At 42.3% G+C, this 21,153-nt stretch overlaps 1 protein-coding gene across 4 annotated transcripts in view; it reads left to right on the top strand.

Annotated features, from left to right (window-relative positions):
- Positions 1 to 21,153, top strand: part of baiap2a (BAR/IMD domain containing adaptor protein 2a) — a 60,995-nt gene that overhangs the window by 9,025 nt on the left and 30,817 nt on the right. For all 4 annotated transcript variants that reach the window (XR_013629926.1, XM_058049795.2, XM_058049793.2 and 1 more), the window contains exon 2: positions 15,792 to 15,867. Coding sequence is in view for 3 of the 4 variants with exons in the window: in XM_058049795.2 (XP_057905778.1) it covers positions 15,792 to 15,867 (76 nt within the window). In the remaining variant the exon portion in view is untranslated. The remainder of the gene's footprint in view (positions 1 to 15,791; positions 15,868 to 21,153) is intronic.

The raw sequence follows: 21,153 nt of genomic DNA, 5'->3' as shown, positions 1-21,153 counted from the left end.
GGTGGCCGATTGATGGGAACATCCTTACTTTTAATACTTTTCAGGGCTTTTCAATCTTTTGGGCCCTGTCCACACAGTGTTGGATCAGTTAATAGTCACATCCATGTGGGACCAAATGTGCTCAAAAAGGAATTTGAGAAAATTAGAGAAAATGTTTCATGAGCACTGACGACTATATAAGTAAGCAGCCTATACACCTTTTATCCCAGTTGCCTACACACAGTGACGGGATTGGAAATAGCAGCATGTAATAAATCAACATAAGTCCCACTGGGGTACGGTGCTGATTCTGGTCTTACTGCCAAAGTAATAGCATGGCTGCTAGGTTATGGCTGCTGCTTTCAGGAGCAGATCCTTTCATAGCCTCAAAGGTACAATCGTTATACTTAACAATGGTCCTGACAGTTGAGCTGTTGAGACCAAAAGTGCGGCCAGCATTGGAGGGCTTTTCTCTCTCTGAACTTTTTATATTGCTCAGTTTCAATTCCATCATGAGACATAAGGAAGTGCAAAAACACAATTCGAGCAATGTTATCCTGTTACATTGTAATAAAAGGACCACATTTTAATCCAAATGTATAAAAACCAAAGACTCTGAAATAGAAGCTAAACCATGATGGGATGTAGAGATAGCAAAAATGGTGGTACTCACAAAGTATACGGTAATGTTTTTCAGGGTGTACTGACAGGAACAAGTTTGACTTACATTTCTTTGAGTAGTATTAACTCAGTGCTTCTCGGTTATTTTCTTTCCCTACTATTTGAGAATCACTATTAACTACACTATAACAGGTAGCCTAATGCTTTAAGATCAGCAAGCAATACTAAACGTACAATATACGTTGATTTTATGAGGCTCATCCCTAAAAAAGAAAGCAAGATGGCTCCATCATGGGTTTCTCTGTCACTTCCAAGTGTTCACTAGCGACAACGTTGCGATGATGAGAGGAGCTTCATGTGGGAGATGAACAGGTGGTCTCTTAGCAACAACGCGCCATTATTCTTACGTGTTTGTGTCATATCGGTCCGCCGTGCCAAAAGGCTTGCAGTTGGCAAGAGTGAGCGGCTCGAACGCCGAATAGAGGTTTTTGTGTCAGCTCGATACACACTTAAAGCGAGCGCTTGGAGACGCTGTAATTGGTTTAGTGTAAACTAGCCTTGCGAGTTCGCTTTTGCTGCCCCCACCCCTCATCTCTGTTGTGTTTGAGAGGCTCGGCCCAGCCATGGATCACTTGATTGACCTGTTTCTTAGCAGAACATCATCAGGCGCCTTTTGGGAACATTTGATGGTGTTGAAAATGACTCCAAGAACAATGAGCCTGCCAAAGTAGGATCAAGTGTTGGGGCAAGTTTGTGCCTGCCGCCGCTGCAAAAAGATTGCATTATGCACCACAGGAGCTCTCTAACGCTTTGTGGAAGAGCACATTTGTTCCCAGTGCCTTCTTTGACAGAGCGAGGACTATTGCTCCACACACACCCGCCTCCTCTGCAAGTCCGGGGGCGGATGCTTTAGAGACATTCTTCATCTTCTTTTTACTCATTCCTGCTTGTTCAAGGACAGACGGGGCTCTTCTGTACACTGTATACAGCTTCTTTTTATAAGCTTGATTGGAAGTCAGCAAGGCTCTTTTTGTTTAGCATATTACCTTGCTTTTCTCTCTTCTCGCTTCATATGACTGACTGTGTGGGGGCGGATGAGAGAAGGAGGCGACAAGAATGGGGGGGGTAGATGGAGAAAATTCAGCATCCTTGTTGAAGTAGTCCCTAATTACTGTGGCGGAGGCTGTAATTATGCAGGGCAGATCCTCTCACAAGAGTGCTGTGGCAGTGGACATTCCTGTGGCTGGCGTTACTATATTTCACTGCACAGATGCCGCCGCTGGCTGCACTGCAACTGCAGGCCAGGCTTGATCTGCAACTTGGCATCAAAGGAAACATCCTCACTCTTCATATGCATTCGTACATACAGTCGTGGCAAAAAGTTTTGGGAGTGACTTATATTTTCTTCAATAACTTTGCAGCCTCATTATTTATTAAAGATTGGGTTATGCTTGATGCATGTACATGCCGTGTGGAAATGAGACAACTGGTCCGACATGTCCATGCCGTTGCCCATATTTTCCCAGATGATGGGGGCAGTGTTGGGCATCTGTGGCATGTGTACATCAATACACCATAGTAGAAGTAGAAAGGGTTGTTTACAACATAGCGACAAGCGTGAGCTTAAAGGAACACTGAGAAGTTATTGTGTATTGAATTATTTTGAAGGAAAACAAGGACAAGGAGATGGCGAACTCACCCATTAAACATGAACCGACACCGGCAATTTTTCTCCAAGAAGTATTGACAATGTTCATATTGGTGATCTTTATGATGTCTGTATTTTTTAACTGCTCGTCCGCCATGTTTTTCTGCGTGGGACCGTCTGTTGGACAGAAAATTTGGGCCATGCATACACCGCACAGAGGGGTGTGGTTGCAAAATAGACATATTTTTTAATCATTCCTACTAATCCATCAAGTCCTCATCTGCTGTAACTGAATTGAACAGTTGGGCAATTTCGCCATCAAACATGCCGGGTACCCTCTCATCATTGTCGGAGTTCGTCTCGTCAGGTGGCTGTTCAGCAATGAGCTCAACGCTCGGACAATCCATTCACATATGGTGATGTACCTTGCCCAGTCTTAGTAAAAGTGTGTTCGTTGTCTCTCGTTCATCGCTCCCATGGCAGCTTGCAACTTCACTTTGACCGCATGGAACGGTGTCGGAAGTCCACTATTGCCAGCAGGTTTCGGGGGAGGGGGCTGGCCTGCTGCGTGCTAGGGACGACGGCACAGGCTCAGGGGGCAATTGTCCTCGGGGTGAAGGGAGTAACAACGAAAGAAGGCCAAAATCTGCATCAGCTTCTCAGTCTTTTTAAAGATGGGTGATCAGTCATTGGCCAGAAAATTGGAATCGGTGCACCCCTTGGAAGAAACCACAACAGGGAGGGTGCGTACAGCATCCAGTGCCAATTAGAAACCCGGATTACTTTTGTAGATGTGTTGCCAATTCAGTCGTGACTAGTTTGCAACTACATGATGCCGTCTACCTAGTGTGGTCAGGGTCTGATCAAGACAAAATAATGCTTGACAAGGTGTATACATTTGTTGAAGTTTGTGATATTGTTATTTCTATTCCATATGCACATTCCATACATTCAGTTTTCATAAATTTTGTCACATTGCTGCCTGTAAGTTGTTATGTATTAGAGTTGTTTGTTGTTTTGCAATAAAAGTTACAATTTGTGGACCTTTTTATTTTAAAAAGGTGTTGTGAGGCAGACTACAGAACATTTACCTTTATGTAAGGAAACATGTATTATGAACAAATGTAGTATATCTCATCGTCTGCCTACATCAAAGCCAGCAAGCGGTGAAGGGTGATGATGTCATGATAAACAAGCGGTGTCCCATATCTTAGTGGCTTCTTCCCTTTGGCCCTCGGTTTTAAGGGGTAAGTAAGGAGAGGGCTTATCCTGCATTTATTGTAAAATACATGCAGGTGATGTTCTTATTGGTCATAAAACGGCTTTACATTTTTGATATTTATACCCAGTTTGACATGATGTTCATCTTTCTATCCATAGCATGTCCTGATGCATCAATAATTCATCGAAACGGAACTTCTAAAGCTACCATGGAAAAATGTGAATGAGTCAATTGCTTTCAAAAATTCAATATCAGCCTTTTGCACTGCTTTTGTTGTTTTCTCCTCCTGTCTTCTGCTCTTCTGCAGGTAATCTCAACCCATCATTTAGAGCTTTTCTTTAATACCCCCGTCCAAAGTGAGCAAGGTTTTTGTTAAATTGTGTGTTCGAAGAACCAAAAGCTGACAAATAAGTCTGGGTCTTCTTGGTTGCTGTGGAAACCAGAGCTTGTGGATGGTTGTGCAGAGTGGCTGCTGCCTGCCTGAGGGCGTAAATGAGGGCTGGTTGCTGTAGTTCACACAGGCTGCACGTGCCAGCAAAGCACATAAATGTCGCAAATTGCAAATCATTTGATGTGTAATGGCTAACAATTAGTCATGACTATTGATTTGTACATCTTGACAAAATATATACATTCACCACAGCGGAAGAAGTGGATGTCTTTAAGTGCTTTGGGCATAATAAATGACATTGTCTTGGAATGCATTGTTTGGACATGTTTAATTAGAACAGAGAAGCAGACAAGTTCCAGTGTAAACAACACTGCCATTAGACAGAGACAAGTTATTCATTGTGTTGTTACTTTTTGGCAGTGTGATTGGTTAATGCCAACTCAACCAGGCAGACGTCAACATCACAACATAAAAGATGAAACAGAGTACATTTTGGGACCACCTAGAGCAGGGATGGGCAAACACATCCGGCCTGCCAAGTGTTTGAATACGGCCCGCCGGTTTTAATTATTTAATTTTTAAATATTTAATTTAAACTTAACATACAACCTGGTATCGTGGCTTGAGCCAACCTTTTGATGGTTTAAGTAGCTGTTTTATCAATTTCGTTATTTGATGTGGTCTGCTGTCTCCTGAAAAAAGGGACACAACACACGCACTTTTACAGATACAATACTTCCAGGTGGACTGTTAAGTGTAAAATATATAGTCTGGCCCTCCATAAATGTTGTTAAAGCAATGTGGCCCGCGAGTCAGAACAGTTGCCCACCTGACCTAGAGTCATGGCAAAAAATATTAGACCATTTTAGATTTGGAATTTTTTTCCCCCAATGGGAAATATTGAAAATCCAAATAGTATGTCAGAAAACTGGTAATTATCCTTACAGGCAATGTTTTAACTAATATTTTAACATTCCATCATAGCCTGGGGGCTTGCAATGAGGCTACCGCGTCTACGGTGGAAGAAGTCACCAAGGAATAAGCAGTAATTCTGTAACATAGAGATACAAGCAAATCAAACAAATAGAAAGAGATTAATAGTCCCAAAATGAACACAAATCCAAAGCTTCTTGAAGTTCTTGAAGGTCATGGTCGTTAAAAACATTGTCACAAGTAATACATATTGTGACCCTGCAGTCCAGTGGTCATATCACGGCTTTCCTTGGTTTTTCTCAGGGAAACCACTCGCATCTTTGCCTGTGTCAATCTGAAGGTTCCAGGCATAGCTGGTCTTTGCATCACAGGCTGCCCAAATTTGTATTCCATGTTTTCCTGGCTTACTGGGTATGTATTGATGGAAGGGCTATATTCCTCGGAAAGGTCCACGGTCTGCACCCATCTCTGCCAAACATCCCTGATGGGAGCAAGCTTGTCAGGTCATGCTCTGGTGTGAGGATTCTTTATCATTTGAAATTGAAAAATACCTCTGCCTGTCGATGCATCCCATAGACAGTGGCCTAATTGCAGGATCTATTCACTCCATAAAGAAGAACACCAATAAAAGCATCCAGGAATTCCTCATCAATATCTTTCCACACGTCGCCGTAGATTTTTTTTTCCTTCAATATCAGTCATAATGATGATCATTCTTTTCAGCGACAGTGGCATAAACAACCCTAAACATGTCTTGATGTCACAGCAAACCTTTCTATCGTAGAGGTCATTTTGATGACATTTGCAGCAGCTGCCATGTACAGGAGGTACTGAGCTTCAAAATATCTTGCCATTTTTGGCCTTGAATCTTTCAGCAGGAGCGGCTTCTGCACCAGCGATCTCTTTGTCCGACTCATCAGATGTGTCTGTCTTCTGAATGATACAGCACATTGTCATCCTCCTCAGGAACCTGCTCATCTGAATCACTGGTCTGTCACCAAAATGTGCTCCACTGTACTTCTTATTCTTTTCATGATGCAAATTGTAAATGTGAAATCTGCTAGTCAAATGACTGAATTCACCTTGCATGCCTGAACTGGAGCTTTGTATGGCATACTGGCATGATCAACTTTATAGACAATAGACATATTTTTCCCCCAAATTAAATAATAATAACCATAAGATATAACAACATTCAATCATCATGCAAAGGGGGCAGGGTTTTATTTTTTTTTCGCTTTACTTTATTATCTGTGCAAAGTCATCACTTACGTCTTTATTCCCCCACATTGTGCAACAATATACAGTGTTTGCAATAACAGTCACAGCTGCCTGCAGGCTAAAGTGATGTATATTTATTTACTTGTGTTGCATACTAATGCAAACACAATCCGAAGTGTTTCTTTGGCCGGTGACCTACCTAGCTTGCTGCATTAGCAAGCTGTTAGTCAATATAGCAATGCATATCACAAGCCACGACGTTAGATGCATCATCACATTGTCACTGATACAAGAGAGTGTAGCAAAGTTTAATCCAGATATAGTATATTAGATTGAGATTTGCCAAAATGGAATTCAGATAAAATTTTGCCAGCAAGTGCCAAAAGTTGAGAGTAACCATCGTGGTAAGCAAAATGGTTGATTTGTCCCTTTGTCTAAAAAGTGTGAGAACCGTTGCATGAAATTTCACTGGCGGCTGTTTCTAATGCAGTTTAACTTCTCCTCTGTGGTTTTATGAATTCAAAATTTGACAAAATTTTTGCACAAAACTGCCAATGACACCACTGTTCCTAAGTTCACACAGCATCAAAAAGACTACTACCTTTTTTGTTTTGCTTTTTCTTTGACCTTCTGTTCACAAACAGATGTCACAGATTTGCATTTCTACTACTGCAAGTCAGAAGTGACCCCAAACTGATTGATCTGGACTTATTTTGGCCATTACAATATTATTTTTCCACTCTTATGCAACCAAGGTGACTCAAATATCTGCTCCTTGTTATGTGCATGTGATCCATGGTATTTTTATGAGAAAGTGGGGGAAAGCATGGTGAGAACGAGCAGATGAGGGCTTCCTGTCAACTGATTGGGCGTGATTCCCAACAGTTCCACAGTCATTTTGCGTTTATAACCCCACTTTGCATGTCATTACCTTGTATGTCAGCAAGACTTGGAGTGGGTCCACTGATTACTATCCCATCTTTGGATCAACATCATTACAGTTCCAGGAAACCATTAAGAAAATGAATCAGTATTTTTCTTTTTATTGTATGCAGGCTATGTTTTCACCTTTGGCTTGGGATTCTGGTCTGTACCCACCCCCCACCCCACACACACACTTATGATGAAATGTAATACTGATTTGCCATATTTTGATGATTTAAAAAAATGACCGAAAGGTATTTCCTTGGCACATTGATTTCACATACGAGCCTGAGGCTTTGTCTACATCCACAATACTTCAATGTCCGCTCTCATTGCCTCTCCAGCACAAGACATGTGCTCCAGGTAAAAAATGCTGACAGCAAATGAGTATCATGAGTCTTTGTAGCAAAATTGAGAGCTAGGTATCCACTCTTGCATCTGTGAGTGATGCTGAAACGTTTGGCTAGCAACACATCATGTTAGTCCACCAGATATTTTTTCGTGTTAGCTGCTACAATAATAATATCACTGTAACTTGGTTACTATAAAAGTCCGTTATGTAAATGGAACACTGTTGTTGTGTTTTTGTGAGTGCTTTAGCATCAAAATAGGTACCTCTCATGATGTCCATTGTTAGCTAACTCATTAACTTGTTACTTTTGTCACGCTAGAATGCATAGAAAAGAGAAAGAAATGCGTTAATGTTTCACAAAAGAATCGTGAATGATGGGCACAATTTAAAAAAAGATGCAGTCCCAAAGTAAAAACAATGATATTTAAAACACGGCCCTACAGTCATGTTTATATATGTATATGTATCTATGTATCTAGATATGTATCTATATATGTAGCCTGTTCCTGAGGGGAAAAATTAAATACAAAAATGTCTTTTTAAACAAAAATATGTGGGCGGATGAATGGCTCGCGCGCAGGCCACACAGCTAGGAGACCAGAGTTTGATTCCACCCTTGGACATCTCTGTGTGGAGTTTGCATGTTCTCCCCGTGCATGCGTGGGTTTTCTCCGAGTACTCCGGTTTCCTCCCACATTCCAAAAACATGTTAGATTAATTTGTGACTCCAACTTGTCCATAGGTATGAATGAGAGTGTGAATGGTTGTTTGTCTATATGTGCCCTGTGATTGGCTGGCGACCAGTCCAGGGTGTACCCCGCCTCTTGTCCAAAAACAGCTGGGATAGGCTCCAGCCCCCTCGTGAGGATAAGCAGTAGAAAATGAATATGTGGAGTCACATGCAATGTTGAATCATGCAAATATTCGGTGTTATATACTCTGCCCTGCGTATTGATGAAACGCATTTCAAAACATCGGTCAGAGAATAGTGATCTGGCTTGTAAGAAAGAGAATGTGGATTTACCTTTTTTAGTGAATCATGCAGCCCCAGGCTAAATCAATAATGACTCAATCATAAAAGAACAGAATGTACAATGTAAAATCAGCTTAATGTGAAGATGTGAATGCCAGGCACATTCTGTAATATTTTGTGCTTGAATGGAAAGTACTTTTTAAAAAAAAGAATAAATACAAATGGCGAATCATTTTTGCCACTTTCTTCCTCTTCATTTTGTCTCTGTCTTTGCTGGAGTCGCACAACTCTGTCATGGCCCCGTTTTCCAATTAGCAGCCACAATTAGGGTAACAATGTAGTCCAAGAGAACTGGGATGACAAATTTAGCCGCAATGACGAAAGAACCCCCCCCCCCACCGCTTTATCTCTTATATTAAATGCACCGTAATTTGATATAATCGCCATATCTCTAGCTCAGAGGTGTGTGATGTTTTCAGTGGCAGTGGGTCAGCATGTGTGTGTGTGTATGAGCAAGGCATTCAGGTGAGTGTCGGCCACCTTTTGGCCTCCTCAGTGGGAGAGTAGTGCTGTAATGATGCAGTCTTATGTAATCCTCCCACTGGTTTAAAACGCCACCACTTATTAGAAAGGTTTGTACTGGTGGGGGCGTGTGCACGACTACACACATTCCGAGGTGTGTGTGCTCTGTCTTCATCAATCAGCATACATTAGAACGAGCCGAACGAGTCGTTTTGGAGTATTCCCTTTTAGTGACAACCTGAGGGAGGGGAACGTCTTGTCATTATTCTGCTCTTTCATATGTTTGTAGGTCTCCTTCAGTAAGAGGCCTGTTTAAACACCAGGCTGCTCAAGCTAATCTATAATGGGTGACTGCACATAAACAAGTTTTATAATGAGCCTTGTTACAGTTGACTCTCCACTCCAATTAGGACAGGAAGAGGACGATGAGAAGATGACAGTCAATGGAAGTTTGTGGCTGTTTCTCATCACAATTGTCAACTACCTTCAAATTGTACTATATACTCTTTGTATTAGTTATACCTAAAAAAAAGCTCAGTTTACGTTATAAATGACGTCTGACATGAAGGTGGCCGATGGTTTATTCAGACCATTCTTAAGCATTTTTTTAAATTTTAGCTTTACAGTGGAACCTCGGCTAGCGTATGCCCCAGTTACATGGTATCAGTCCTGGTGCATTCATGGCAATTTCAAGAATTTTGCGCAACTACGGTCAGTGCTTGTACTTGCTGAGATGTTCACCGTATGTGAGGAGTCTGAGCCAGGAGTGATGGGAGAGTCATGTGGCACTGAGAGATTTGTTTAAAGCCAATAGTCCATGCAATGGAGAACAGTGTGCGAGAGCAGAAAGTCCACCATGTTGGTAAGCAAGTGAGCTGTACAAGACTAGCAGCAGAGAGTTTGTATTTCAATAGTGAAAGCAATACCACAATTGCGATTGTCTCTGAGACGCACCATAAAACGAGAGCCAAAGTAGATATTTTGATATAGAAGTTGTATGACACACTCCATATGCATTGAAGTCAGTCAACAGCGACTCTCTTCAGTTAATGTCAAATTTACACAAAAATGTTGCCTCATTTTTTGTTTAGCGTACAATATGGAATGTTTTAGACATAGATAGAGATAGACATAGACTCCCTTTATTGTCATTGCACAAAAACACAGTCGTGAAATTGCCAACGAAATGTCGTTGCCTGGCTCCCATATAATAACAGACACAAAAGAAGATAAGTAATAATAAATAATAATAATAATAATGTGGAGAATAAATAGATAGAATAGACACCAAATATGAACAACATAATGTAAAGTGCAGCGTGAACAGTAAATTGCCCAAATAATTTAAATAATTTAAATAAATAATAATAATGTAAGCTTATTTGGCATTGAGCAGTCTGATGGCCAGGGGGAAGTAGCTGTCTCTGAACCTGGTCGTCCTACAGCGGATGCTGCAGAGCCTTCTCCCCGATGCCAGGCGAGAGAACAGTCCATGCTGGGGGTGTGTGGGGTCAGAGCAGATCCGATGGGCTCCAGATACACACCGGCTGTTTGCTATGTCCTTAATGGGGGGGAGCTGGGTCTCGATGATCTTCTCCGCTGTCCTCACCACTCTCTGCAGTAACGTCCAGTCCGAGGCCTTGCAGCTCCCAGACCAGACGGAGATGCAGTTGGTCAGCAGGCTCTCGATGGTCCCTCTGTAGAAGGTGGTAAGGATAGGAGGGGAGAGGGAGGCTCTTCTCATCCGCCGCAGGAAGTGCAGTCGCTGCTGTGCCTTCTTCGCCAGAGCGGAGGTGTGGAGTGACCAGCCGAGGTTGTCCGTGATATGCACCCCCAAGTACTTGGTTGTGTTCACAACTTCTACGGCTGTGCCGTTGATGCTGAGTGGAGTGTGGCTGGGTCTGGATCTCCTGAAGTCGACGATGATCTCCTTTGTTTTGTCAACATTCAGGATCAGGTTGTTCGCCTTGCACCAATCCACAAGGTGTCGCACTTCCTCCCTGTAAGCCAGTTCGTTGTTGTCCTGAATGAGGCCCACAACTGTTGTGTCGTCCGCGTACTTCAGGATATGGTTGCTCCTGTATCTGGGGCGACAGTCATGGGTCATCAGGGTAAACAACAGGGGACTCAGAACACATCCCTGGGGTGAGCCGGTGTTCAGGGAGATGACACTGGATGTGTTGTTGCCCACTCTGACATACTGGGTTCTATCTGTGAGGAAGTCAAGCAGCCAGTTGCACAGGGAGGTCTTGAGGCCCAGTGGCTCCAACTTGCGTACCAGGTCCTGGGGGATGATCATGTTGAATGCTGAGCTGTCTAGGAACACAAGTCTAGGAACAGCATCCGTACATGGGTGTTTTTCTTCTCCAGGTGCTCCAGGCTCAGGTGGAGAGCAGTGGAGATGGCGTCTTCAGTGGAGCGGTTTGGCTGGTACGCGAATTGGAAGGGGTCGAGTGATGGGGGGAGTATGGAGGTGATATGGTCCTTAACCACCCTCTCGAAACATTTCATAATGGTTGATGTGAGTGCAACGGGCCGAAAGTCGTTCAGACATGTAATAGATGGTTTCTTGGGCACTGGAATTATTGTGGCGGTCTTGAAACACGGGGGGACTACAGCTTGGGCCAGTGAGGTGTTGAAGATGTCTGTGAGCACGTGGGCCAGCTGGTCTGCACATTCCTTGATCACCCGTCCTGGAATGGCGTCTGGGCCTGCAGCTTTCCGCACGTTGACCTTCCTCAGGAGACTCCACACAGCAGCAGTATCAAACTTGACTGCCTGTTCATCGGGGTGGGGAGTAGCCTTCCTCGCAGGGTTATTGTTCAGAGCCTCAAACTTTCCGAAAAAGTTATTTAGCTCATTGAGGAAGCTGATGTCAATCTGGCAGGGTGCAGGTCTGGCTTTGTAGTCAGTGACAGTCTGGATGCCCTGCCACAGTTGTCTGGTGTTGCCGGGGTCCTGGAAGAAGCTTTGGATCTTCTGACTGTGGGCACGCTTTGCCACTCTGATGGCACGGTTCAGATTTGCCCTTGCTGATCTGAGTGCCATCACATCACCAGATTTAAACGCAGCATTGCGTTCTCTTAGTCTTTCAGTCTTGTTGTGTTATTAATGCAAAGTGTGAGTCCAACTGTGTTTTTTTTTTGTGACACAAAATGTCCTTGTTAGCAGGCTATTAGCTTGCTAATACATCGACATAGGAACCAGAGATGAGGTCTGTCGCCAGTCTATGATGTCATCAGCAGTTGACTCTGTTCTTTGTTTAATGCCACAAGTCTCTGCTTTTGTTTTAATCACAGCTGCAAAATAACCCCCAGGCAGCATCTTTGTCAACAATTGTGTCTTCAATCAAGGTAAAAGAGATGTTAAATGTTTATTTATCCCTTTTCATTCTTCATTTATATGGATTTTAAAAGGTTTTCTGCGTGTAAAACAAATTGTTTTTGGCTTTCTGGGACGGATTCATTAGATTTACATAATCTTTTCTGAGAAAAATGTATTTGATTATAGTACGTTTGTAGTGGGACCCTCTGGAACAGATTGATGACTATAACCAACGTTATGCAATATAAGAATCTTGACTTTTTAAACAACATTCCATACAAGATGTCTGAAGCAGCGGAGGTTAAAGTTTTCTTGATTATTGCTTATAGTCAAAGACAAGAATCTGGTTGATTTTGAGGTCAACATGTATACATTTTTTGCAGTCGGCACACATTTTGATATCGAATACGCTTGTACCAAGTATGCACAAGGCTGTGATTGGTCGGCGGGTTTATATACAACTAGTGGCCATATTGGGGTCACATAAAATGTCTTAAAGGTTGGCAGGTCTGTACTCTGGTGTAAGATAGTGATGGTAACTGAGGTCAAAGGTCATCAATGAGTGTTTCTTCGATTATCTTGAATCATTCAGAAGTTGTTTCTGTTGGTCAAATAACAGATTCTTACTTCAGGTTTTTCAGGTCAAAACATAATTGCTGCATAAGACTTCAAAACATGCGGCTTCAGAAATTCACTACTAGAGCTGCATCAATTGATTAATCGATGGTCAATCATTTACACAATTAATCAAAACTACTTTGGTAATTAATGAATTGTTCACAGATTTTGCTGTCAGTTCAAATCTGGACTTTCTGAATAAAGAGACAGAAGAGTCACCCAGAGTTAGTGCAGTTGCTTATCTGAAGTCTTAAATAAATAGTAGACAGTACTAGACATACCTATATGTTGTTTATTTCATGCTAGAATTGTGTTGCAGTTAGTTTGTGACGCAATAGCAGTTCAGTTATTTTACTTTCCCTTTTTTCAGCTTCAAACAGCATTTGGTGACTTCAGCCTTTTGATCACCCTTACATTTTTTTACACATTTTTTTTAAACATTTTTTTAAAACTTGAGACAGAAAGAGGCAACAATATTGAGGCAACTTTTTGGGTGAAGTCTGGTTCTTTCGTCTGACACAGAAGAGCCTTGCCTAATTAACTTATCTGGAATAATCATTTGCATACAGGTATTGTAGGGCAACATACACACACACACACACTGTAATTGAACTGTTGTTTTTCGTCTGCTTGTTCAAATTCAGCACAGTTGATACCATGTTTCCTGCTGTTCAGTATCACATACTTTCACATTTTGCATATACTTCTGGCTCTTTCTTAGTCGTTCATTAAAAATTCTTCATCAGACACTGCATCACTGCACTAATATATCCCTGCAGTGGTCAGAGGGAATGTTGTGCTCAAGTACACTGTATGATATTCAATGCAATTCTGATTGGATGTTATTGAGCACAGTGGGAAAAATCGAGCGACTGGCCTGGCCAGCATGATGTGGTGCACTTTGGACTGTTTCTTTGATTTGCTGATTTGTGTTCATAATACTTTGGAAGACATGCTAGCATACATGTAATACATATGTCCTCAAAGTTGTATAAACATAACAGTTAGTTGCTAACAGGTTTTGCTTGATGGCGACCATGTTTACCACCCAATCTATGCTTGTCAGTCCCATTAAGATGTATTCCCAATTCGGTATTGTTGGAGTTAAACTAGAGATGCCCTGACCCGATCTTTAGGATCGGGTTCGACTGTGGATCTGCTGTATTTTGAAGATGGGATAAAATCAGCTCTCTGAGCCACACATGGTAGGTGCGGTACTGAACCTCAATTGCCACTCGACTCCCTCCACCTGCAAGAAGACGAAAATCACCACCACCATGTTGCCATCAGTGGTATACCATGGTGAAGTTACTTTCACTTTGGATATTGGGCTCAGTAACTACAGCCATAGTTCCCCTCACTTTGGCCAGACTGCTGTGTCATGGAGCGGGGGTGGGGGCTCAGAAGCTGGTAACCGCTCGTCACCGCTGGTTGTTTATTCTAGGGGCCGTAAATAAATTACGATTGCGTGGAAGAGAGTTTGTTTAGAGTTTGTCATATTCTAAATGACACCTCAAATTGATCTATAGCCGTGTCAAATGATTAGTCCTCCCATAAAGGTATTTTGGACGTTTGTAAGAAAAGCTCGGGACATCCCTCACGAGGGTCGTGGGGGTGCTGGAGCCTATCCCAACTGTCTTTGGGCGAGAGGCGGGGTACACCCTGGACTGGTCGCCAGCCAATCACAGGGCACATATAGACAAACAACCATTCACACTCACATTCATACCTATGGACAATTTGGAGTCCTCAATTAACCCAGCATGTTTTTGGAAAATGTGGGAGGAAACCGGAGTACCCGGAGAAAACCCACGCATGCACGGGGAGAACATGCAAACTCCACACAGAGATGTCCGAGGGTGGAATTGAACCCTGGTCTCCTAGCTGTGAGGTCTGCGTGCTAACCACTATACCGCCGTGCCGCCCTGCGTGAGAGGCAGTGACTTTGAATATTAGTTCAGACTTGCCAACATGTATGAATTTGTTGTAGTCTGCATTCAGTTTTTTGTTCTGGTTTAGTCTTCCCTAAAGTTATTTCAGGTGTTGTGTGTACATGAGGTGTGTGAGAAGTCCAACTTTTGGGGTTTAATAACACCGCCAAAATGTGGTGTATCTGTCAGAAAAATAATAGCACAGGCAACACATTAGGGGTGCATGTTTTGGCAAGTTTTTGCATTCAGGAGTAGAAGAGTGGGCTTACACAAACACATCCATACGGCCATGACTGTAGCTTATTTACTTATTGTATATGACTCTCCTTGACTATATACACTGAATGAATGGTCTGATTGTAGACCAGCAGCATACTGTATGACTGTCAGGATGAGTTGTCCCACAGTGATGTATTTCCTGCAGTATTGATGACGACTTGCTGCAGTGTTGTAGATATGTTGCTGTCCTGGCAGCTGTTCCTGCTGGCTGGGTGCAGGAGACCAACTAATTGGAGGAAGCCCTGAAGGGACACAGGAGAAAGAAAGGCACTGGATGTCAAGACGTGCTGCAGACGTTGCATTTTAACAGCGCTGTTGTGATACGACACCATAGCGGTGATGTAAAGCTAAAAACGCTCCTAATGAGCCAGGGTGTCCATCATCTTAATGCTGCAGGGTCGTCTCGTGCATCAATGCAAATTTCACACTTGGATTCACAAGTGACTTTCGTCCTTCACCAACGCAGCCACCAACATCATTAATCCTAGCCTTCTACTAGCTGCTTAATCCCACTGAGAGGTGAAAAGGCGTGGGCGCCTGAACCTTTCCTCGGCCCTGATTCGTAAGGCCATAACGGTACATGTATTTGTAATTAATTTTTTTAATACAGTACAGAGGTACAAGGTGGAACCATTAATGCTGAGAATTTGCCTGATCATTTTTTATATGAAAAAAACAATGCTGTTCACATAAAAGCTAAGAAGTTTTATGTTATGCATTATATTCCCTTACTGTAGCCAACATTAACAAAAACACCCCGAGTATTTACCCCAGAGGTCCCTCCAAAGATTGCTACTATCTGATGTTGATTCTTCATGAGCCCTTACCCCGACTGCTATTCCATCTCTTTCAGACCATCATGGAGCAGTTCAACCCCTGCTTGCGGAACTTTGTTGCCATGGGGAAGAACTACGAGAAGGCCCTTGCCAGTAAGTCCTTTTATCATATTTCCTCTCTTTACTTCTTCAGCTTAAGGAACGCTGCCAATCCATCTCCCTTGGTCTACCTATTTTTTTTCTTTTTGTCTGCCTATAAAAGGACAATGTTTATCCTCCCGCCTTGTCATGGAGTGTACAGCTTATTTATACAGCAGTGGAGGTGTATGAAGAGCAACACAAAGGGCCTCTAATCTGAAGTGATGATGGTTCACTGTGGGCAGCCAAATTAATAAAAGGAGGAAGCGTGGTTGCGATAGTCTGTTGGTAATTTGACGACGGTGATTTATCAAAACTCACCACCCCCGAATATTATAAAACCTTTAACACAAGGCAGAATCCCCTCAGCCCCAACTCATCGTACGTTTCATTTCCCCTCCTTGACACATGTGCTAACTAATCCAAGACACAGTGGGAGGATGGAGACAGACTGGCACAGACTCCCTGAGCCATTAAATACCCACTTTGCAAGATTTGCTCGACCCTAAGGGGGACTAAGAGGCTGTGATTTGCAGGGGTAGAATGAGAGGGGGCCACTTGTGCCATTATGGCCTGACAATTGAAGTTGTTCAGAAATACATTACAAGTTGCAAATATAGAAGGCAAATCAGATGCTAGTAATTGTTGTATTGATTTGGAATCTACAGGCTATCGTTTTCCTCTGAAGATTGAAGGGTGATTGGCCAGGTATGGACCTCCCCTTCCACCCCCTTCTCTAACTCAAAATCCCAATAATCTTCTCCATCTGTCTCGGTGAGAGAACCAAACTTATGCCAATAAAGGAGTCACAAAGATCCACCATATTTACACCATTGATGTTGTCACACTTTGCATACATACAGTGCATCCGGAAAGTATTCACAGCGCTTCACTTTTCCCACATTTTGTCATGTTACAGCCTCATTCCAAATTGTATTAATTTAATCTTTTACCTCAAAATTCTACACAAAATGATCCATTATGACAATGTGAAAAAGTTGGTTTTTTTTTTTACTTTTTTTGAATTTATTAAAAATAGAAAACTAAGAAATCACATTTACATATCTATTCACAGCCTTTGCCATGAAGCTCAAAATTGAGCTCAGGTGCATCTTTTTTCCACTGATCATCCTTGAGATCTTTCTACAGCTTAATTGGAGTCCACCTGCAGTAAATTCAGTTGATTGGACATGATTTGGAAATATAATAACTGTCTATATAAGGTCCCACAGTTGACTGTGCATGTCAGAGCACAAACACCAAGCATGAAGTCAAAAGAACTGTCTGTAGACCTGCGAGACAGGATTGTCTTGAGGCACAAATCTGGGGAAGGATACAGAAAATTTTCTGCTGCTTTGAAGGTCCCAATGAGCACAGTGGCCTCCATTATTCGTAAATGGAAGATGTTTGGAACCACCAGGACTCTTCCTAGAGCTGGCCGGCCTTCTAAACTGAGCGATCGGGGAAGAAGGGCCTTAGTCAGGGAGGTGACCAAGGCCCCGATGGCCACTCTGTCAGAGCTTCAGCGTTCCTCTGTGGAGAGAGGAGAACCTTCCAGAAGGACAACCATCTCTGCAGCAATCCACCAATCAGGCCTGTATGGTAGAGTGGCCAGACGAAAGCCACTCCTTAGTAAAAGGAACATGGCAGCCCGTCTGTAATTTGCCAAAAAGCACCTGAATGACTCTCAGACCATGAGAAACAAAATTCTCTGGTCTGATGAGACAAAGATTGAACTCTTTGGTGTGAATGCCAGGCGCCATGTTTGGAGGAAACCAGGCACTGCTCATCACCAGGCCAATACCATCCCTACAGTGAAGCATGGTGGTGGCAGCATCATGCTGTGGAGATGTTTTTCAGCAGCAGGAACTGGCAAACTAGTCAGAATAGAAGGAAAAATGAATGCAGCAGTACATAGAGATATCCTGGATGAAAACCTGCTCCAGAGGGCTCTTGACCTCAGTAGACTGGTCATGTACCTTGACCATATAGACAGTAGACATTAGCACACAGCCAAGAGCTCAAAAGATTGGCTTCATAACCACTCCGTGAATGTCCTGGAGTGGCCCAGCCAGAGTCCAGACTTGAATCCGATCGAACATCTCTGGAGAGATCTGAAAATGGCTGTGCACAGACGTCTCCCATCCAACCTGATGGAGCTTGAGACTTATTGCAAAGAAGAATGGGCAAAACTGCCTAAAGATAGGTGTGCTAAACTTGTGGGATCATATTCAAAAAGACTTGAGGCTGTAATTGCTGCCAAAGGTGGATCAACAAAGTCTTAAGCAAAGGCTGTGAATACTTATGTAAATGTGATTTTTTTTGTTTTATATTTTTAATAAATTCAAAACATGTCAAAAAAACCTTTTTTCACTTTGTCATAATGGAGTATTTTGTGTAGAATTTTGAGGTAAGAGATTAATTTAACACAGTTTGGAATGAGGCTGTAACATGACAAAATGTAGAAAAAGTGAAGCGCTGTGAATACTTTCCGGATGCACTGTATGTATGTTAATCCACAAGTTCATGCACACCAAATAATTTGGGATGCACCATCATTATCGGACCAAAAATTGTCAGGAATTACGACATCATACACTTAAATCTGATAACATCATAAAAAACAGCTCCAATGAGGCGAGATTACCCGTACTGTGCTGCAGGTGGGTTAACGTGAGCAAATCAAGTGCTCCTTTCTGTGACGCTCTGCAAACGCCCCATCATAACTTTGTAGCTAAAGTTTGCCAGGGCCGAACCAAGGGTTATATTTAAGCAAGTTCATCATGTTAATGATGGCTCTGAATTACCAGTCTTTTACCATTGTTGAAGATACAAGCTTTTGTCGCCCATAGTAAATTTAAACACCTTGGAGCCACCGTTTGTATTTCTGACCTGACGCTATTTTTGTAGGTTTTGTTACTCATGGTAATGCATGATATTTGAAGGAGAAATCTACAGAAATTTTGCCAATTCCAACTTTTGAGTTGTGTTTACCTCCAGGTGTGCACGAACTTCAGTTAAATCTAAATTTGAAAAAAATACAGATTATTAAAAGTAATCGGTATTGCTGTTGAAAAACATAAAATTATTGGTATTGGTATCAGCTTGAAAAAAATATTGTATCCCAACAAATAATTACTAAATAAGAGTTTTCTAATTTCTGAACCATCTGCCTTTCTCCAATTACTGCCTACGCGACACCCTCTTTGCAGGCAAATGAACTTCCCAGGTACAAAGTACCCCCTCACCCCCATATATACAGTGAAGAAAATAAGTATTTGAACACCCTGCTATTTTGCTATTTCTCCCACTTAGAAATCATGGAGGGGTCTGAAATTTTCATCGTACGTGCATGTCCACTGTGAGAGAGATAAACTAAAAAGAAAAATCCAGAAATCACAATGCATGATTTTTTAACAATTTATTTGTGTGATACAGCTGCAAATAAGTATTTGAACACCTGTGTATCATCTAGAATTCTGACCCTGAAAGACCTGTTAGTCTGCCCATTAGAAGTCCACCTGCACTCCATGTATCATCCTGAATCAGATGCACCTGTTTGAGGTCGTTAGCTGCATAAAGACACCTGTCCACCCCATACAATCAGTAAGACTTTAACTTGTAACATGGCGAAGACCAAAGAGCTGTCCAAAGACACCAGAGACAAAATTGTACACCTCCACAAGGCTGGAAAGGGCTACGGAGCAATTACCAAGCAGCTTGGTGAAAAAAGGTCCACTGTTGGAGCTATCATTAGAAAATGGAAGAAGCTAAACATGACGGTCAATCTCAATCGGAGTGGAGCCCCATGCAAGATATCACCTCGTGGGGTCTCAATGATTCTAAGAAAGGTGAGGAATCAGCCCAGAACTACACGACAGGACTTGGTCAATGACCTGAAAAGAGCTGGGACCACCGTTTCCAAGGTTACTGTAGGTAATACACTAAGACGTCATGATGTGAAATCATGCATGGCACGAAAGGTTCCCCTGCTTAAACCAGCACATGTCAAGGCCTGTCTTAAGTTTTCATATGACCATTTGGATGATACAGAGGAGTCATGGGAGAAAGTTTTATGGTCAGATGAGACCAAAATAGAACTTTTTGGTCATAATTCCAATAAGCGTGTTTGGAGGAAGAAGAATGAAGAGTACAATCCGAAGAACACCATCCCTACTGTGAAGCATGGGGGTGGTAGCATCATGCTTTGGGGGTGTTTTTCTGCACATGGGACAGGACGAGTGCACTGCATTAAAGAGAGGATGACTGGGGCCGTGTATTGTGAGATTTTGGGGAACAACCTCCTTCCCTCTGTCAGAGCATTGAAGATGGGTCGTGGCTGGGTCTTCCAACACGACAACGACCCGAAGCACACAGCCAGGAAAACCAAGGAGTGGCTCCGTAAGAAGCATATCAAGGTTCTAGCATGGCCCAGCCAGTCTCCAGACCTGAACCCAATCGAAAATCTTTGGAGGGAGCTCAAACTCCGTGTTTCTCAGCGACAGCCCAGAAACCTGACTGATCTAGAGAAGATCTGTGTGGAGGAGTGGGCCAAGATCCCTCCTGCAGTGTGTGCAAACCTGGTGAAAAACTACAGGAAACGTTTGACCTCTGTAATAGCAAACAAAGGCTACTGTACCAAATATTAACATTCATTTTCTCAGGTGTTCAAATACTTATTAGCAGCTGTATCACACAAATAAATTGTTAAAAAATCATGCATTGTGATTTCTGGATTTTTCTTTTTAGTTTATCTCTCTCACAGTGGACATGCACCTACGATGAAAATTTCAGACCCCTCCATGATTTCTAAGTGGGAGAAATAGCAAAATAGCAGGGTGTTCAAATACTTATTTTCTTCACTGTAAATAAATGACTAACAGGCTGTACCGCCACATGTTTGTAAATGCCTTTTACCATCATTATACATATTTGCATCTGTACTACAAACTACAGAGCAGCTTTAGCGTAGCCACTATATGGGGAAATCCAACAGTTTGTCCCATAATGTGGATGCATAGATGAGAGTGTATTCACCTCAAGTATCTCCCGAGTGGAACACTGTAGCACAGGGGTGGGCAAATATTTTGACTCATGGGCCGCATTGAGTTAACAAAATTGTCCGGGAGGCCAGAATATATATTTAACACACACACTATTTTATACTTATAATTTTCCTTGAATTATTTGTCTAATTTTATCTGTAAAAGTGTTATACTATCAGCTCTATGTTCTCATGTCCCTTTTTTCAGGATCACTTTTAACATCAGACCACATCAAACTATGTAATTTAATTTTACA

Source organism: Doryrhamphus excisus, linkage group LG16, assembly GCF_037039965.1.
Source record: "Doryrhamphus excisus strain RoL-2023G ecotype Guam linkage group LG16, RoL_Dexc_Guam_v1.1, whole genome shotgun sequence".
Lineage (NCBI taxonomy): Eukaryota > Metazoa > Chordata > Actinopteri > Syngnathiformes > Syngnathidae > Doryrhamphus > Doryrhamphus excisus.
Note: the sequence above shows the minus strand (reverse complement) of the source record. Positions and strands in the feature narration are given on the sequence as shown.